The sequence below is a fragment of the Fomitopsis serialis genome, assembly GCF_022376445.1.
Source record: "Fomitopsis serialis strain Sig1Antser10 chromosome Unknown B0H18scaffold_47, whole genome shotgun sequence".
NCBI classification, from domain to species: Eukaryota; Fungi; Basidiomycota; class Agaricomycetes; order Polyporales; family Fomitopsidaceae; genus Fomitopsis; species Fomitopsis serialis.
This window is the reverse complement of record NW_025955007.1, coordinates 1-19,754: the sequence shown is the minus strand read 5'-3', so window position 1 is coordinate 19,754 and position 19,754 is coordinate 1. Positions and strand designations below refer to the sequence as shown.

The 19,754-nt window shown below is 55.6% G+C and overlaps 3 protein-coding genes across 3 annotated transcripts; all 3 read left to right on the top strand.

Annotated features, from left to right (window-relative positions):
- Positions 1–3,329: 3,329 nt before the first annotated feature.
- B0H18DRAFT_1085711 (uncharacterized protein) lies at positions 3,330–5,341 on the top strand (the record flags this gene model as incomplete). The annotated part of the gene is given in 13 exon segments (XM_048031949.1): positions 3,330–3,387; positions 3,667–3,937; positions 3,988–4,030; positions 4,078–4,193; positions 4,225–4,240; positions 4,291–4,461; positions 4,499–4,596; positions 4,616–4,730; positions 4,771–4,802; positions 4,862–4,929; positions 4,979–5,136; positions 5,189–5,250; positions 5,299–5,341. The coding sequence occupies 13 exon segments, from the start codon at positions 3,330–3,332 to the stop codon at positions 5,339–5,341; spliced, it is 1,251 nt and encodes a 416-aa protein (XP_047891868.1).
- A 5,470-nt stretch (positions 5,342–10,811) lies between these two features.
- Positions 10,812–17,037, top strand: B0H18DRAFT_955872 (uncharacterized protein; the record flags this gene model as incomplete). Its single annotated transcript, XM_048042390.1, has 22 exons — positions 10,812–10,832; positions 11,008–11,027; positions 11,065–11,138; positions 11,215–11,342; positions 11,389–11,641; positions 11,700–12,434; positions 12,581–12,692; positions 12,753–12,950; positions 13,409–13,714; positions 14,023–14,294; positions 14,493–14,527; positions 14,659–15,019; positions 15,040–15,116; positions 15,240–15,407; positions 15,532–15,653; positions 15,715–15,981; positions 16,013–16,056; positions 16,109–16,377; positions 16,459–16,565; positions 16,610–16,675; positions 16,701–16,782; positions 16,864–17,037. 22 exons carry the CDS (start codon positions 10,812–10,814, stop codon positions 17,035–17,037), a joined length of 3,891 nt encoding a protein of 1,296 aa, XP_047891867.1.
- A 1,085-nt stretch (positions 17,038–18,122) lies between these two features.
- On the top strand, positions 18,123–19,688 carry B0H18DRAFT_955871 (uncharacterized protein; the record flags this gene model as incomplete). Its single annotated transcript, XM_048042389.1, has 7 exons — positions 18,123–18,276; positions 18,363–18,446; positions 18,561–18,575; positions 18,629–18,726; positions 18,774–18,905; positions 18,958–19,305; positions 19,481–19,688. Coding segments are annotated over 7 exons (1,039 nt in total), but the record flags the coding sequence as incomplete, so codon positions are not given.
- Positions 19,689–19,754: the final 66 nt, after the last annotated feature.

Below are 19,754 nucleotides of genomic sequence, written 5' to 3'. Positions count from 1 at the left end.
CAGGCCTACCGAATGAAGTCGTCAGTGTGCCGCCGTGGGCGTGTAGTGCAGGCGGGAGATGCTTCTGGGTGCTGTCGTGCAATGTCGCACAGAAGTTCGTCCCGCGTGCGGAACTGACTCGGACCGCTTGGGGAGGGCATGTAGGTCGACGACGACGACGACGACGACGACGACGAGGAGGAGGAGGGATCCATTTAGCCAGAGTCGATCGGCGACGGCGACGAATGGAAGGTGTCGCGTGAGCCGATCAGCGGCCTGCGATCGTCGACGGGCGCTCCACCAGATGCGTGGGAGGAGGGGACAGAACGTCGGGTCGAGGAGGAGGAGGAGGAGGAGGAGGGGCTTCCATTTAGTCCTCACGTTTGCGCGCCTCGAGGTACTAGTATCAATTGAACCCACCAGTCGTCAAAGGAACACGGACCAAAAGGCGGCACTCGACCTCTTCCTTGACTATGCCTTTCTCCACGCTGCACTCTGACCTGCTGAAAGTGACCGCTAACCACTCTGAGCCTGTCGGTAGTGAGCACTCGCCCTCGAAGTCTGGGCACTGGCAGGAGCATAGCAATGTGTTCTCGCGACAGCAGTCACAGCAGGCGACACGACTCCAGCTCCTCGACTACCTGACTTGCACGCCATGCCCTTCGTATTGGCATTTCTCGCTGACGTGTTCTCGTTCCACAATCTAGTCTATCTTTCCGTTGCTGAGTGACTCGAGGCCTTGCAACCGCTGAGCCTTTAGTTCTCCTCTTTTATCTCGTTTGTCTTTTACTGACTCATCTTTCGATTCATTGTACTCGAAGCGGCGTCGGAGTGCCACTGCCACTGCAAGTCCCTTCGATTGTACTCTGACCTTTGTACTCTGACTGGTACGGCTTACATCATGCTGCATGGACTCGGAGTGGCTCACACCCAGAGCAATATATATAGTGCGCAGTTTGAGGGCCCGAGTTTCGCTACAAGAGTGTCTCGCCCATTCACCGCTACCATCCGAACAACGCATCCTATGTTCGCTGACGCCCCCCGCCGCACGCCGCAGAACGCCTATTCCTCCTGCCTTCATTACAGGCCCGAAGCATATCCGTCGAAGGCTTTAGCACGGTGCGTATACAGCTGTTTCATGATTTCTCAATTTCCCCTCATTCAATATCTTACAAGGGCCTGCGGAACGTGGCCACAGTCCCACACCGACACTCAGCAACCCAATTTACGGTGCGTATACAGTCCCACACCGACACTCAATAGTCTGGCACGGTGTGTATACAGCTGGTTCCTAGTTTCTCGGTTTTCCCTCATTTAACATTCTATATGCCTCAGGGGTCTGCGGAAGGTGGTCACAGTCCTGCACCCAGAATACTCAACAGTCGGAAGTGAACCGTCGCCCCCCGGGTTCGACCGTCTCCTGCGCATGTGCTAACTGCGTATGCGCTTACTACGCATGTGCTAACGCATTCGCAGAACTGCTCTGGTACGTGACATTGGCTCAGTTGCTGCGCCGCCGATACTTACGTTGGCATGTTAGCTGAATAGCCGATCGCGGCGCACTTCACCCTCGCAGACACCGTCGTTAGCAAAGCCTGCCGGCGTGGGGCCTCCGCCGACAAGTTCCCGCTACTCATCTACGTCGCGTCGTACTCGTCTGTCGCGTTGCACCCATCCAGGTCACGCCACCTGCGCAACAGCATGTTAGCTGGATAGCTGATCATGCGAACGACGATCGCCGTCCGCATGCGGCGTATGGTACGCTCGCCGCCGGAAACTCGCCATGATCTGCGGCATGCACGATACCTATCTCCAAAACATAATGTTCTGGGGATAGGCACCGTTCTTGCCGCAGTACACCCAGGCTCCATAGGAACACCGTAGGTTATACCACACTGCTCTGATGTAATGCTGACAGCGAGATATTCGCTGACAAGCAGAACACTTCACTGATGTTGTGATACTTTGAATTTGACTGTAGGTTCCTCAAGATTTACGAATACTCATCGCAATCCAGCACTTGTGTGTGCTACAATACAGCAATTTCGTGATCATATACTGGACAATCCGTAGAACGAAGCACATAGTCACGAGCTTGTAGACTAAATGTAATACATAAGTACGGAGTCCGTGCTTCCCACTCCGCTCTATACGTCTTCCAATACACTGTGTCTTTGCTCCCACGTTTCTCCGATGTCCGGACGGTAAGCATATCCGCGCACACACTGTGTTCGAGTGTGGTCGTCCCCTCAGTGCGGTCGCCGTCGGTATTGCGTGACCGTCCCGTACCGAGCAGTGCCATCAATGAGCAGATTGCTCAGACCTGTGAACGTGGCGATGTAGGGCGAGTCGCACGAAGAGAGATGTCGAACATGGACAGTGTCGTAGTTGCAGAGCAGGCCTACCGAATGAAGTCGTCAGTGCGCCGCCGTGGGCGTGATGCCTCCGGGTGCTGTCGTGCGGTACCGCACAGAAGGTCGTCCCGCGTGCGGAACTGACTCGGAACACTTGAGACGGGTCCTTGTAGCCGTCTCGGAGTGCTAGTAGGCCATGCAAGGGCCGAGGGGAGGGCGTATCAGAGTGAGGGAACAGTTTGCTCCGACTCGCCTACGCAGCGATGTAGGGCGAGTTTCACGACATGTAATGCGATGAGCCACTTTGGACGTGTACAGTGTTGTAGCTGAGCAGCAGCGCCACTCAAATTCGCCGTCAGTACGTCGCCGGAGACGGGCGGGGAGGCCGAGTGAAAGGAGAAAGACGCGGGCACATGAAGCCGAGAGGAGTGCACAAGGATGGACGTGCACAAGGGCGTCCGAGGGCATGCAAGGGCATGCGAGCGCAGTCGAGAGAGCCGATGGACGACGTCGACGACATGGACGGACAAGAGACGGACGTCGGATGGAAGGTCGCGCGGGAGCCAGTCAGTGGCGTGCGATCGCTGACGGGCGCTCCACCGGATGCATCATGGGTGGGAGGAGGCCGAGCAGCGTGACACTGACAGGAACGAGTAGACCCCTAGGCCAAGAGGTGGGCGAGATCCGAATCGCAGACACCCACCTCTTGACAGGTGGGTAGGTGAGTGGTGTACGGGTTGTCGACGCGCATCGCAAGTATGGCTACTACGGACCCCACTGGACCCCACAAGGCCTGGCGACGGGGCCGATATGATCTCCAAGACGTGTGCCCGACTTCAATTCTGCGCCTTTGCGGGACTGACCGTTCTAGATGGGCACAGGGGGTTCAAGCGGCGGGAAAAGTTGCGCGAGAAGGAGGCCAGGAAGGCCGAAAAAGTTGCTGATGCACCTGCGAAGCCTGCAGCGAGGACGACTTGAATCCAATCGTGAGTGCTCATGTCCATCTACTTTCATTGCACCATCGCAGCGAGAGACTCCGGAGATACTCCTGAAAGTACGCGGGTAGCTTGCTCGTAATTCGCTTGGCCCAAATACAGGGTTGGGCTTTTGTGCCATGCATAGCGTGTTGTAAGACATCGCCCTGAAGTGGTCGTGACGGCAATTTGATGACGACTGACGTAGATGAATCCCATGTTCTTAGACAAACAGGGTATACGTCCTCGGGACTCCGGACGCCTTTGATGTCCGTGCTCGAGTCAGGCATCCTACCCATCACAAGAATATCACAGCTAAAGCTACTGTATATGTGATGACTGATCCAATCCCTTCGCAGCATACTTTGAACTGCACTCGCGTCACATCCAGAAGCTGCGCGAGACCCAGTTGCCCAACCCGTACCCCCACAAGTATGAGGTGTCACTATCGATGTTGCATTACATCGAGCGGTACGGTCTGGAGGGCAAGATAAAGTCTGGTGAAAAGCTGGAAGACTTCACAGAGTGCCTCGCAGGCCGCATACACAATGTCCGTCTGTCCGGTCAGAACCTCAGGTTCTACGACCCGCATGGCGAAGGCCAGAGTGCGCAGATCATGGCTACCAAGCAGTGAGTCCTCATCACAACTGCGATGCGCATCTGGGCTCAATGGATATCAGGGACGCGAAGGATCCCGAGGCATTCGCGTCGGTCCACGACAATGTCAGGTGGGGAGATATAATCGGAGCCATCTGGACCCCCGCTCGAAGATGGGCGAGCTCTCGATCGCGCCAAAGGAGATGATGTTCCCCGCACCGAACCTGCACCAACTGCCGTCTGAGCACGTGCTGAAGGACCAGGAGACGCGATATCTCGGTCTCCTGTCGTAGGACATACGGCGCATCTTCCTGACAGAGCAAGCTCATCAGCCACGTCCGCCGCTTCTTCGACGCGCTCGGCTTCCTCGAGGTCGAACAGCCAAGCCGTATGTCACGCGCCACAACGACCTCCATCTCCACCTCCGCGTCGCGCCCGAGCTCTACCTGAAGCAGCTTATCGTGGGGAGGCTCGACCGCATGTACGACATCGGGCGCGTGTTTCGCAGCGAGGGCATCGACTTGACGCACAACCCCGAGTTCACAATTCTATATGGCGTATGTGGACATGTACGACGTTATGGATCTAACGGAGAGCTTGATCGAGAGCATGGTCAAGTACATCACTGGCGGTAAGACGACGCTGCTGTACCACCCGGAGGGCAAGGACGGCGACAAGGTGTACGAACTCGAGTTCAAGCGGCTATGGAAGCGGTATGATATTATTATTGGGGAAGAAGTTGGGCGTGAAGTTTCCGCCTGGCGATAGGCTCCACATTGAGGAGGCGAGCAGGTTTCTGCGTGACTTGTGTGCCGAGGGATGTCGTGTAGTTTTCAGGATGCGCACTTATGCTGATTGTGCAACAGCACAACGTCGACTGCAGCGAACCACGAACAAAGCACGGCTTCTGGACAAGGTTGGACAAGGTAAGAGGTGCCTCAATCAGCTCCTTCGCAGCCCACTTATCACGGAACAGCTGGTCAGCGAATACATTGAGCCTCTCTACATTTCCCCAGCCTTCGTTGGTACGCGTTTATCGTTCTACTCAGTGTTATGGCACTCATTTCGGTGTAGTCGGTCACCCACAAGTGTTATCACCACTGGCCAAGTGGCACCGTTCTCGGTGCGGTCTGTGTGAGTGTTTCGAGGGTTTCATGCACGGAAAGGAGTTCTGCAACGCGTACACGGAGTTGAACGATCTATTTGGGCAACGCCTGCGCTTCGAGGAGCAGGTGAGCACCCATAGGCTGGTATCTGCTGCAAATGACTGATGTCGATCTGCAGGTCAGACAAAAGGAACAGGGTGATGACGAGGCTCAAGGCATCGATGAGACCTTCGTTGACGCGTACGTCTTTCTTCTTGACTGCAAACATCGCCGCTGATCTTTTGCCAGGCTTGATCGTGGCCTACCGCCCACTGGTGGATGTCGGTATTGACCATATAGTGCAGAGTGCGTCCATCTCTGCTTCTTTTATGACGTGCTGCTCACCCTGTTGTCCCACCAGACGTGGCTCGTCAGGGCTCGCGATCGACGCGCCCGATCTCTCCGTCATGCATTCATGTCTCGCGGGAGATGCTGCGAAGACCAGGTAGATTTTGTGAGTCCGGCTGTATCCTAAAGTATCATCAACGCTCGTCTGTATCCTAGAGTCGTATCAACGCTCGGGCTCTCGTTCCCACTACGCGGACGGTTGGCGCCTGTTCTCTCCCGCGCGACTGCTTAGTGCTAATTTACGCTGTGCTATGCTATGCCACGCTATTTATCAGGTCTGCCTCTTTTCATGTGCAGGCCTCCGGCGCCGGTGTATTCACACAGCGGGCTCTCCATGCTCCCAGTTCGTCCGCCTCCTTCTACCGACTGTCCGTTCGCACTGCCCTCCCACAAGCACCTCTCGACCGTCCTCCTGCTCGGCCAACATTCGCTGGAGGCGTCCGTGACTCGGACTTCTGTCCCAGCCCAAAGTCGAACGTGTTCTGTGATAGCACATGTCGGTGAGTCCGTCCGCTGCCAGCAACACGGGTTAGCGCGGGTTGTACGGGCTGTGCGTGTCGGGATGGCGAGCTGCGGGTGAGTCAGGCGGGTGAATGAGTGAGTGAGCGATAGAAGTGCACACGGAATTCTCCAGTCAAGAATCAGTCGCGGTGCAGATAGTCCTGGACGAAGTCCTTCCTGTATTATAAATGGGAGTGCTGATCACGTTCCCCTTCGTGATTGCAGGAGTCGGAGTAGAGATCCTGCGGGAGCTACTATCCCAGCTCTGGACGATCCTCGGTGGAAACCGTCATGCGCGCCAGAAGAATGAGGCGCATCTTGCGCTCCTCAAGGAGGTCGACAACTACCGGCAGCAGGCCCTCGCCCATGTAGTCGTAACGCGAGATGCGCTACAAATGCTGGTCGCAGACGTGGAGGAGCTGCGGGACCGCTCGGCCGCACCTGGCATTGTAGGTGAACGCATGCCGGTGGAGGCGTTGATTCGGAGCGTCAGTTATGGCATTGAACGGCTGAAGGAGGGGCGCCGGAGGGCGAATGAGAAACAGTACGTATTGGCGAGCAAATTATTGACGGCTTCGGGCGATCGTTCGGGCATCAGGAGTGATTGAGTACTGTGAGTAGTCTATGATACGTCCCGCATCTGCATATGTCTAAATCAGTACTCGCGTGCTATGTTTCGTACTGTTTATACCATGACGGTTCACTGACGGACACACGTCCGAGTCTGCGTCATGGTGTAATTAACGTCGTCTGCCATCGCACCTAGAAGCATGTCCGTGCTTGCTTACGATTGGCAGTCAAGTTCTGCGCTCAGGCCTCGGGGTCGGAAGGTCGACGGCATCCGTACATCTTGGCTCGTTGCGTCGGATCTTCGTGTAGAAGAATGAACGGGCGAGCAACTGCGGACAAACGTGCGCTCGCACAAGCAGGATATGTATTTCTTTGCGAAGGAGGTACAGCTGTCTAGTAAGTGTTTGGTCAGTTGTTGGAGATGGATATCGCTAACGGCTTGGCGTTCACTCGCCTGGTCTAGGCCTGTTCAGTCTGAGTTGTCGAGCGACACTCGGCTCGCGGTCGCAGACCCGGGGGGGGGTTCCCTGAGGCTGGAATACCCGCCATCGGCGACAACGACCGGGCTATCGAACTCCCACTCGACGCGTCCTCACTGGATCGCCAGACAGACCTAGTGATGTCTGGTTGAGCGGGGTGGAAAGCTCGACAACCCGAGACTCTTCTGTGTCGAGTGAATCATACCTGGTGCGAGCCCTCCGTCAGCTAAGCCTGTTTGTACATTGCTCCTGCCAGCACCCCGTGAGCGCAGAACTTACCTGGCTAGCCGCACAGTCTTCAAACATCGGGTGGAACAGTACTGGCGCCGCCGTTGGTTCCGCGCCCAGGATCGTCGCGCAGCGGCCGCGGACTCAGCCTGTGGCGCCCTCTCCCTTGCATCGCCGCGTTGCACTATATCCGATCGCGCCAGGTAGTGCGAGCCACTATACGACACAGTTGCACGAGCAATTGGTGCGGTTCGTGAACTTTGAAGCTGGTCGAGCGCACCGGACTTGCCGTCACTGGAGCCTTGACAGCGACGTCGACATATCAGGATACCGGTGAATCTGAGCAGTGTTGCGACTCCTAAGCGAGTTACTATACTATACCAACAGTAGCAGTGGTGTGGACTCCGTACCGAAATTCGAGAATATGATGCAGGAGCGCTAGCCTGGGGACCACACGTGATGGACTCAGACACGTTCAGGCGACGACCGCATTCACGCTCGTCGCTCATGTCGCCCGACACTCGAGTCTCCTTTTCCTCCTCCTGAGCGCTGTCGCACTTTCCGACCCGGCTTCTGTCATGGCCCCGCACGACCGAGAAGGCACTCGGTACTGAAGAGGTCGTGGGTGGCCAGCCTGTGCTCGCCCCCTTTCACGTTCTCTGCTGCGACTCCGCGCGGTATGTGTTCCCGCGCATGGCGACAGATACAGTATCGTCTCATCGGACCCCTCAGCTACCAGGCCCACTCCCATACAGGTCGCTCCGCGGCAGATGGCTCATCGAGGGCTCGTCTTATGTTCTCTTCTTCGACACCGGGAGCGAACACTCTCGCCTGAACGACTGGAAGGGCGGTAGGAGAGGTGCGTTCCCTGTCTGCTAGTCACCGTGCTCGTCTTAGCTCAACCTACGCTGCAGTACCTGATGCCTCAGCCCGACGTCGCCGCCATCCGTCAGTCGACACCGTCGTCGTCCGTCAGTCGACACCGTCGTCGTCCGTCTGCTCGACACCGCAGCTGTCCGTCTGCTCGGCACCGCAGCCGTCGCGCACTTCAACGAATGGCAAGCCGGTATCGCCAGCCCGCTCCGCCGCGGATGTGACATTAACGTCGCTACCCTCATCACGACTCCCTCGACGCCGCTCGGCTGCTATCTCTGTGCCGTCAGCGTCGACTTCTGCAACAACCTACAGTCCTTTGACGTCGACCACGAGGTCAGCGAGTGCGGTATCTACCACAGGCGCATCATCAAACGCATCGCCGCACACTACACCGACGTCCCACGACTGGCATGTCGCCGCGTACGAAGTATGGAGCCGCCGCCTCGCGTTCGAGAGGCTCCGATCCGCTACGAACATTCAAGCGTGCCTAAGGCAATGGAGCCGGTGGTTCCGCTCTGCGCACGCCAGGAGGTCGGTACTCGGCGTGTCCAGATTGGCCAGCCAGCCGATGGTACCCGCGAACGGGGAGTGGCGGCGGTTGCGAGTGGGTCCTCATTTGCGCACCACTCAGTACCTCGCGGGGCAGAGGCAGGGACGTCAATGAGTTCCAAGACGAAACACGCTTAAGGTATCCGACAGCAAGAGTTTCGTTACCTCTCATGAAGTGACGATCACTCGCCCGTAATGTTCGGCCTGCTGCGGGCTTTTGCGTAGGCATTTCCTCACCGCCGCTCCTGCGTCTCGTGTCTGAACCAGCATCACAGCGTCTGCGTCGCCGATCTCCATGTGTTTCCCGGACGAGCTGACTACATGTATGGGAAGCGTCACAAACCTACGTTTACAGTCGTCCGACTCGCGAAGGCGTGCTCCGCGAAGAGTGCCGCAGCCGTGTCAGAGCACCCATCCGTCGAGGCCAAGATGTCCGCTATCGCCCGCCGTCGCAACTATATCGATGCGCGCGAAGGATCCGTCATCGTGTCGAAGTGGGGATTTGATCGTCTGGTAAGCCGCCATCGACCTCACAGGTCACTCACTGATGAGATGGACCGTAGTTACTTTGGTGGGGAAGAGCTGGAACCGCTCAGGACTCCTTGGATAATGTGTCTTCTACCGCGTCAGAGTAAGACTGGGCGTTCTGCGGTGAGTCTCACGTCGTAAGTAACGACTCGCCGCTGACTATGTGTCCGCGCTCATCAGGCCTCCGCCTCCGAATCTCCGGCCTCCAGCATCACCTCCAACTGAGAAACCCGGTTGACAGAGCTCGTCAAGACGTACATGCTCGTCGGTAGCATTGAGGTGACGGTCGCGCCGGACTTGTCGCCTGGTGCTCGATACTGAAGCTCGGTCTGTGCGGGCTGAACCAGACCGTATCCTGTGCTGGCGCTGATGCGCCTGAAGATCTTCCTGACGTGTACGCTTGCGTGACGGAGGAGACGATGCGCATTGTGGAGTGCGCCGTTACTGTCGCCAGTCAACGAAGGAGTCCGAAGGCCGCGGAGGTGCACGAGCGAGTCAGTTTTCTGGCTGGCGTCGTGGAGTATGACCGATCAATTGTGCTACGGATTAGCAGGACGCCGCAACGCCTCTTTCTGCAGGCGCCGCGCCGCGCACAAGTTGCCCGTCCCCACTGCTCATCTGCTGGTCGGCTCTTCCGGCCCATTTCGTGCCCAACAGGCGGCGCTGGGAGGGCGAAATGGCCCTTGAACGAATAACTGGGCGGCATATCCCTCGTTGCCTGGCTTGTGCTCTCCCGGTGCAGCGTGACTTGTAACGCGCGCGATCTTCGATTAGGGTAGTGACGCAGGTCGCTCTGCAGCCTGCAGTCATCCTGCTGCTGCTGCTGTGAGGTGGTGCCCTGGTGCTCGCTGTTTCTTCAGACCCTCGAACTGCGCGGCTGTACGCTACTATTGCCCTCTTTGTTCTGAAACTCGGCTACCACAGTAGGACTAGGCGACTCTAACGCAGGGTAGAGCGGCGGAGTGGACCCACTGTGGCTGGGTGTCGGTCTCGCTACCACCCTGCGAGGACTACCCGTGCTCGTATCCCTGACCCGCATCATCATTGCCCTCCAGCCACTCTCTGTCCTCCGATACACCGTCTTCCTTTAACGGATGGATGGAGTGCCCCGTTGTACTACCCATCTGCTACAAAGCACCTATTTTGCCGCAAGGTTGACTGTTGCGAATCAGCCCCGGGTCGCGCAGGCGGTACAAAGGACGCGGGCAAAGTGGAAGGCGTATGCTTTCTCTTGAACCCTCGCTCAGTCTAGCTGTGCGCAAGGGCTGAGAGCCGCAGAACAATGTTGGCCGCTTCTGTTTGTCTAGCATTGTTCCCACTTACACGCGGCATATGGACAAGCAGCGCCACCGCCGTTCGCTTTGCATCCCTTCCACCTCATCATTGGCCGTGCACCAACCTGCGAACTACACGTCTTGTCTCTATGAGTATTCACGCCAAGCCGATTACTGCACCTGTGCACTCTTTCCGTGACCGTGTTTCGCTGCCACTGGGACCATCGGAGGGTTCATACCTAATGCAATTACCGCATGATGTAGTCTTTGAGGCATGCCCTTTGATGTCCTTGGAATTGATCTACGCTCACCCATTTTTCAGGTCTCCCTGTTTGCGCGACCAGCGGATCTGCTGAATTTGTCCAGAACTTGCCAGCGATTAAAGTTCGCCTTCGCGATGCCCACCCAAATGCCCGCTTTGTGGAGGCGGGTGCGCAATAGATCATTTATACCTCCACCTCCGCCTTGTCCGCTATTCATGTCGGAGATGCAATACACGGCACTCATCGTGGAATCCACTTGCATGTCGTGCGGAAGGCAAGGAACTCGAGTTGAAAACGTCCTTTGGGCGTTTCGCGCACGTTACTGTGATGGATGTGCCGTAGATTGGTGCGCCCGTCCTCTAGTGAGCTTCGGTGTTTCTTATTCGGCCGGCCCTATAGCACGACTCGAAACATCGAGTATCTCACTATTGGGCCTGCGTCACAAGGAGCATCGCAAGAACTGTATATTGGAGGTGCAATACCTGCAGCTATCGGCGAGTCTTCGTCGGCTAGCCTGCGCTGCCACCTCTTACTGAATGCATTGAGCAGTGAGCAAGAGCGCACGTGGACTGCGTAGTGATATCGCCTTATTGAAGATTGCTCTCGAGGGGGTGTGGCCGCATCAACGCGAGCAGATTTTGCGGGTGCATAGGGAGCGCTCCCAGACTATTTTGAAGGTATGCCCAACAATTGATGCGCATTACTGGGGCTCACTATTTACAGACAGAGAAGGCCTGGGCGGAATGGGCTCAACAGCGGTCCACCACAGAAAGCACCGTCATTCGCCAAAGAGTCACCAAGTTGGCAACTTCATACCATGACTCCTTCATGTCTTTGCTAAGAGGTATACCCTGCAGAATCGCGCGCCACTTGTGTGTACTTGGATTCCAGCGGGAAGTGGCGTACCTTGGTTGCGGTCATAAGAAATTATATGAACATCCCTTAGGAATGATACCAGAAGAGCTCGACGACGAAGGTAGCTAGACATTTCACATGCAGCAGAGCAGGTATTTACCAGACGCTTTCCTCTGTAGCCCTGTTGGCAGTGACACCCAGCTTGGTGAAGTGGATGGAGGAGATACGAGAACTCAAGCACCGCCTACGCATCCGTGCGTGCTATGCAGAACTTCTTAAGCAGCTAGATGCAGCTGTGGTCTGCATGCGCCCTGCCGCTTTCCCTGAAGCTGCCCTACCGCAGGCTCCAGACATCCTGATGCTCCCGGACACCAAGGTGCTGGTGGAGACAACAGCGACGAAGATACGGAACATCACCGTTAACGACGCCTCGCGCGGAGGGAAGGCCAGCGCCAGCACGAAGAATATCTTCGCACCACACCTACATGCCTTGGTATCGGCCTGGCGTGAGGAGCGAAAAAGGCAGCTAGCGGAATTAGTTCCTCCTGCAACCTCTTCGTCACACCCCGTAGATGTCCTTGGCCTCGCACGGAGCGTCTTTCGATGCCAACATTGTAGTTCTGAACTGCGCTGGCAGGATGCCTTGTCTCATCCTCATCTGTACTCTGCCGGTTACACGCTCTACAGATGCAGCAGGAGCTTCGACCCTTCGGAAGTGGCGATCCTCGGTCTGTCTATTGAAGACGACGTGTTTAGCAGTGCCTTGAGGAGGCATCTAGGATCTCGCCCCCAGTGGTCTCCTACACATCTCGAGTACCAAGGAGAGCTAGTCCTGAAGATCATTGTGGCGTGCGGTGGTAATCCAGATCTCACAAGTGCTGCAGATTTGGACGACGCGGACGCGACACTCGCTTGTGAGTCATGCAGTGTGCCAGGCGAAAGGATATTGGCGATGGATTGGCGGTCGGCGGTGGGTTCATTCATTCTCTGTCCTAATACCGGCCAAGCATGTTCTGAGCGATCGACCAGGTTACGCATTCGTTGGGCTCATTTCATTCAGCTGCTAAGTTCAGAGGCGAGTTTGCTGGCTGGACGCGGCTCGAGGCTAGGCTAGCTCGCATTGTCAAGTCGGAAACTGGCACTCACCGGTTGTTCACCGAAGAGTACTCTCGGTATGCACCTTATACTGTTCTGCCTCGGCCAAATTGTGGCTCACATTGCGGGCCCATCAGACAGCACTCCGCAGAACTGTACGTGCACAAAGAAGTTGGCACTGGCTCGAAGCAATCCCCTGCTGGCAACCCCTTATTACTGCTCCCGCGCCACCGCAAAGACTTACACTCGCACTACCATCCCTACCCTCGACGGCCAAGTGTATTTGAGCGGTGGTGGATAGATCAGTATCCAAATGGCTTCATATACGTGGACCTGTAGGCAGCACTGTCACATATAGGTTGTTCGCCAGCTTCCTGCGTTGATAGCACGTACCTAGGACTTCCATTCCAATTCAAACGACTTCAGAATCTCCAAATTAGAACCTCGCCTGCTATTCTTCATGGATGTGTACCTTCCACACCGAGGCGTAATTTGAAACTCATGTGTTCATGTCAACACATCAACCTACTCTACAAGAGGCGTGGAAGGTCACATGGGGGCCAAGGGAATGTTTCTATCGGCTAGAGGGGATAGACAAAGACAGCTCGTATGACTTACTGTGCCATCCTCAGACTGCGCAGCGCTCAAGCTCAAGCTCAAGATTGGTCGCCACCACTGGTCGTCGACGTTCGCTGAGCCGCTTGCATTGCACGGCAACACTGTGGCATCAGCATACGCTCGCCTGCGCTCCGTATATCTGAACGTGTACCGCCCACCACTCGACGATACTCAGCACTCGGGCTTCAGGCCTCAAGCTCCTGAGCTGCGCTACGCCTTCTGATCTCTGCACATCGTCATCGGCATCTGCGTCAATACAACTCAATGCTGGCGTCCTACTCTGCCCTCGCACGCACGACACGCCTTCCGCCGACCGTGCCGCATCTTCGCTCGCCTTGGGATTTTCCCGCCCACTTTCGCCCGCCGAGGGAGCAACCCGCCCCATCTGTATGAGGCGAATTGGCAAGCAGCTGATCGCTCAAGAGTGCCCGTCGACTCGCGAACCGTCTAGCGCAGGATCTTACGAGTTCACCGCTGGGCGGTAAACAGATAAATAGCTTCCTCGACGATTTCATCTTCATCTTCAGTGGTGGTAGGGTCCGATGAGACATTGTTGCTGTTATGGTATCGCATACACTGGGCAAATGACCAGAGTTGCTATACGTTCTGAGGCCTCGTTCTCGCCGAGTCGCAGGTATGGGTCCAGCGGACTGTCAGTGTCGGCTAAAAGCGAAACATCTTAGACACTAACCAGCTTGGGAGTACTCAGAGAGGATTACCGGTACCCTGGTGTCCTCCGAGAAGACCATGCACAAAATATCACGGGTTCCCTAGTGATGCCCCCCACAGGAACCAAGCGTCTGGAAGAACGAAGTTTGAGCGACACGGGCGACGAGCCGTAGATGAGTGCACTTACATTTTCCGCAAGACATTTCGACGAGCAGCACATCAGACGGCTCCTCGTCAGATTGCGATCCAGGAATATCAATCCGCTCAAAATGGTCCACTTGACCGGCGAAGTGAATGGTCACTCCGCTGTCGTCGAACGGTCATTAACTTCAAGCCGGTGAAGTCAGAGAAAATGACAGTATTCACGGAGGTACCGGTGGGCTTGATGGAAGGTAATCAACACCAGAAATGACATGAACGACTCGATATAAGATGGAGATGACGTACTGGGGGTACTATATGTCCTCTTGTAAACGTCGGTACCTTCGCTGCTCGAGGAGTTGCATTGTGCCTTGAGCCCAATTCGGGGAATTGGAACAACATTTTCTCACTATGAATACTTTGACTGTGATCTGCCCTCGGATATTGAGATCGCACGGCCCGCAGAGCGACGTTCGAACTTCGCGTGAGTTGGCCAGCTCTGACGTTACGTTCAGGCCCGTACGCATTGCGCTGTGGTATAGCCGTTGTGTGACTCACAAGCAAGGCACGATCGCAATACAGCACTGCTCCTCCTCCTCTCTCGCCGGATCACAGGAAGTGACCCAATGTCACGGTGCGAAGGTCATTACGGTGGCCCGATTGTTGAGGCCACACATCCGCGCCATATTACATAATATTGCGTCGCGCGTCGCCTCCCACAATAACCCGGTTTGTTTGGGAACTACTCACTCTGAGTACGTTATTGGCAGGGGGACCTTAAGTTCACACTCCACGCCTCAAGTCGATGAAGCTGAAGTTGTCTGCAATGCGTTGCGGACGTCTGAAGGTTCGCCGGCATCCATTTGCATACTCAGCGTCGACGTCCGACTCCGAGAGTCGCAGCTAATTACTGTCTATACCGTAAGATCCGAGTGGACACAACCATCGACGACTGCTGCCCCCGTCGGGCCTTCAGGTCCGCTGTCACAATCGTAGCTCTTTGCACTCGCCAACGATTGGCTGCCGCCCTGGGCTCGCCTTCGACCGTCCTCGAGTCCGCGCCAGGCACCGAGGTCGCCGTCTTCGCATTACTATTCGGCGCGTCTGGAGGAACTCACGAGCGACACGGAGGAGGGCTTAGACGGCCATGCACACGACGGATAAGACGAAGACGACGACGAGGGCTTCGCGTATAGCGACATGGATGCTGCACCCTCCGGTGGCCGCATCGCGAACACTCGCGGGATGTGCTGGGTCATGACCACGAGGAGGACGAGCTAGACAAGTGTGAGGTAGAGCGATCGATCTTGCACGCCGTCGAAGAGAAGGGACACCTAGCATCGCTGATGGAGGACGAGGCCAGAGTGAGTTGCCTATTGAAATACTCTCGTATATCTCATTGAACACTATTTCATGAACACTGTCCTCAGCCGGTTGGACCTGTCTCCGACGACACTCCTTCAACACCACCCACACCTTCGATACCAGACTTTGGTTCACATTCGCCTCCGAAGCCTCTCGCAGGCTGTCGCGTCCCTTGCTTCATTGGACCATTTTTGGGACTTCGCTCGACTACACCTCAAGCGTCTGGAGTCCCTTCGTCGGCGAGCGTGAGTACGCTCTTCTCTCATGTACCTGAGAGAGTCCCTCGCACTTCTTGGCATTGTCCAGGTCTTCATTGGTAACCAATAGAGCGGATGCGAGAGCAGTGTCGCCTCCGAGATGCGAGAGGCTTCAGATGGACGCGCCCGCAGACTGTCGGCGACGTCCTCTTCGCGAAGCAGCCCAGAAGGCTGCGTCGTTGATGGGCACCGAGAGCGCTGGCTCGCCCACCGTCATGGCAGCGAATCGACTCATTTGCGTCGAAACGGATGCAGGTAAAGTGGTCGTGTTTGAATTCAAGCAGAATCTTGAATGCATATGTCGCACAGATCATTGGTATGTTCTGTTGCCTTGAATTTGGGTTCAGCCTGACGCTCTGTTGTACAGACAAAGCAAGGGACCAATCACAACGTTAGCGCTGTCATTCGATCATACCTTTGATTTGAATACCCCGAGATCGCAGCGCGTTTCGTTTCGCCCACCACTTTGGCAGATGCGGCTGCCGGACGTCAGGAAGGACGCCTAGCGGGATCAAGGATCGTCAGCGTTGGCCTTGGTGCGGAGAGGCTATCAGCAATCGCCTCTGCAGACGATGGCGGCCTTTCGTTCTACCACAGCTTAGGCAAGGTCTTCTTCATGGGCGCTCAACGTTGTGTCTCCTCGGGAAGTACCCGGAGGACAGCCAGCGACATGATTCATCCGGCCATAACGGAGTTCATCATTTTCGCCCTCGTAGGCCTGTAGGGGCAACTCTCTTGTCGCCATGGCCCTCCTTCTACTTGGCGCAGCATCACATTGCACTGATCAGTACAGTCTCATCGTGCTTACGCCGATCAAGCTGGTGAGCTTGGCCTGAAGCCGTCACCGGGGACATGGTACCGACATAATCGCGAAGACGACAACATTTCCTCTCTCAGAAGGTACGATTGCCTGGTTACAAGCATTGTACTGGGGGTCGGCGCAGCAGACCAGAACGATGGACATCACCCTCACGCATCGACGGCCGCGGTGTCGGGGAGATTCCTGCCCGGTGCGTGACTTCGTTTGACATGTAGACTCGCTTCGAATTGCTCACAAGCCGAACAGGCTCAGAATCGTGAAACGGATGAAGATCGTTCACCAGAGCTGCTCCACCAGGTCCGAGCTTATGACCTACTGCGATGTCCATGCACACCGTCATTGCCATGCACAACTTGAAGATCGGTGTCGACTGTGCAGCCCGAGAACTGCACCCGCCCCAGGCTCAATTTCGACTACGGGGCTTTCGCCAACGCGACCGATCACTATGATGAGGACGGGCATGATCAGTGCGGTATACGAGCTCTGGCAGGACCCGATTGCGAACTACATCTCCCCGGAGACGCTACGGATATGCACGAAGCCTTCTCTTGATGCTGGCGCCGTACAGTGGAGGGCCTAGACCGACTGCGGCGGGTTTACATCCTGTGATAGCTGAAGGGGGCCGGCTTCGCCCGACGCCGCTGTTGAAGCATACCTGACCTTAATCCCTTGCTCGTTAGAGCAAGGCTCTCTCCAAGCTCTCTCGTCTGTAATTGTTGCCGGGCGCTTGAATACTTGTTTGTGGCTGTTGTCAATGTCACATGCGTGAGCAGCGATACGTCATGAGCAGGCACATCGACACCAAATATTCAGAGAGTCAGACAGTTTCACAGTCATGGAGGGCTTTGTTGTGGAGAACAACTACAGGTAAATGAGTACATGATGTATGACCATGCAAAATGAACGAAATTATTCACTTCGCGACACCAGGCAGCGGTGGTGGCAGTTACCTTGTAAGGTAATACTTGCAAGCGCCCGTTAAATGTGGCTGCTACTGCGACTGCATGCCTGAACTGTGCACGGGGCATGATTTTCTAAGCAAAATGAAGTGATTCAGGAGCATTCTATAGCACTCAACGTACTTTATGCCAATTTTCAGTCGCCTCACAGAAGCTTTGCCGGGTACAACGCAGTGTCTGTCTTCTTGCATTAGCCTGCGAATACAAGCGCCAGTGCGGCGGCACTCTTAGTACGCGTCTGTACGATACTTATTCCGCTTCTCCATCGAGGGCCGATATAAGTTACCTTGGAGGTTAGTCGAGCTGCCTTATTCATATTTGAACATGCTCATATCATTGTGCTTATTTCGACTCGCGCACCCGACCTCTCCATATCATGAACTCTGTCTTGCACTCAGTGTGTACAATAGCAGTGTCCTCAATTTTTGTACGATAGCAGAAGTCCTCGATCTTTGTACAGTAGTCTACGTTCAGAAGCCTTGTTGCCTTTCAGATGCTACAGTATTTGTCGATGTCCCCTTCCAAAGACCTGCGCGAGCAAGGTAGCGCCGCCCCTCTTGGCGGCATTTCGAGTCCCATGATCTGCCCATAATAGGCTCCTAGGAAGGGTCAACGTTCAAACGTTCAACGTTCAACGTTCAGCGTTCAAACGTTCAAACGTTCACGTCCAGTGCCCACATGCGCGCCACGAAGGCTTCACGTGTGACATCAAGTCACGGACCGCGGTCCCTTCGATTGACCGAGTCGACTAAGCTTTTTCTAACCAACCTCTTCCTCCTCATCGTCTTCCATGGACGCCGTATTCCTATCGTCGCATCGATGACTCGGTTTTGTGAGTGGCCGGGAACTCTGCATCTGCAGCGTCCGAGCGTTCCCAATTATCTCATTGGCTTTCCCAGATAAAACGCTCGGATACAGTCATTGGTGGCCGACCTGCATTGTCCTCTTCCGTCGAACAGAAATGGGTGATTCCGCGGATAAAGCAAGGTCATGGCGCGGACGGTAAATAAAGCTCCCTCATTCCTACACCGCCTCCGTTGCGACGACCAACATGTCGAACTTTCACAAGTTGCTCAACATGATCTTGACGAGTATCCGACGCCTCCCATTTTTTAGAAAGAACATTCCCGGGTGAGTGAGCGCGTGTAGCTTACCTTGCATGTTTGCTGATCACTTAATGGCAGAGTGGCAGAAGTATTGTTCAGAGGGCATGTCGACGACGCGAAGTTACACTTCAGCAGAGCCCTCATGCAACACGACCACTACGAACTCTGGGATCCAGGTCAGTTGACTGTCGCTCGTTTAACCGGAGGGCCATGTAGGTCGTAGCCATATTCCTTCACCGCGGTGGCTCACCCCTTCCCAGATATCATCCTAGTGGAGCCAGATGAAGATTACCCACCTATTCTGCGCGTTCCCTTTCGCTTGATCCCAAACGAGATGGTCATTACCGTCAATCAGGTGCGGTGGCTCTCATCAGCAGGAATGAGATGTGCCAGCTAATCACCTGCAGCAGAGCGAACTCACGATTTTCGGCGAGGTTCCAGACAACGAGGACGAGTTTCTCCACATCAAGACGGGAGATGACAAGACGTTGTGGATAATCGCTCAATGTTTCGCCCGTCATACGGCCGACATTGAACGTCAAAAGCGCGACATTCGTGCCCAGATATTGTCAATCCGGCTATTCCTGGACGAAGACTCAGAGGAGCGGCGATCGGTGAGGCGTCCCTCCGTCCTCTCAAATATCGCGTATCGTCTTCTGCGTGTCGGAGTGGCAGCGGCTGCAGGGGTAGCCATGGGTGTTTTCGCGCTTGGTGTAGTCACGCTTAGTTCATGGAGTCGCCAGTTGGAGAACATAGTCCGCAGTGCACATATGTAACGACATGCCCACCATATGCTTACACAACCGTGCTGTAGTAGACGTGCGCCGCCCCGTACAGTACTCGCCGTAGCTCTTTCAATCTGTGCAGTATCCTCGTCATCCTCTTCCTCGCTTCCTGTCAATGCCATTCATGATCTCCATGCAGCTGTAGAAGCCTGGGTCTTTCGAATTCACTGGTGACAACCGTCGAATTTGTACGCTCGGCCAACACTACGTACGGGTCGCCAATGTGGCTGGGCGTTTCGCGCCACTGCCACATTGCGTAAGCGCGACCGTCAACGATGTGGCCGCGCGACGCGTGACCGGAGGAGGTGGTTCAAACCTCCTGCGCTGCAGCGCCGTCTTCGTCGCTCACATGGGTTCGCGGATGTGACTGTTGTATTGCATGTGCCATGGAACCCTTCGCACTAAGTTAGTACCGAACC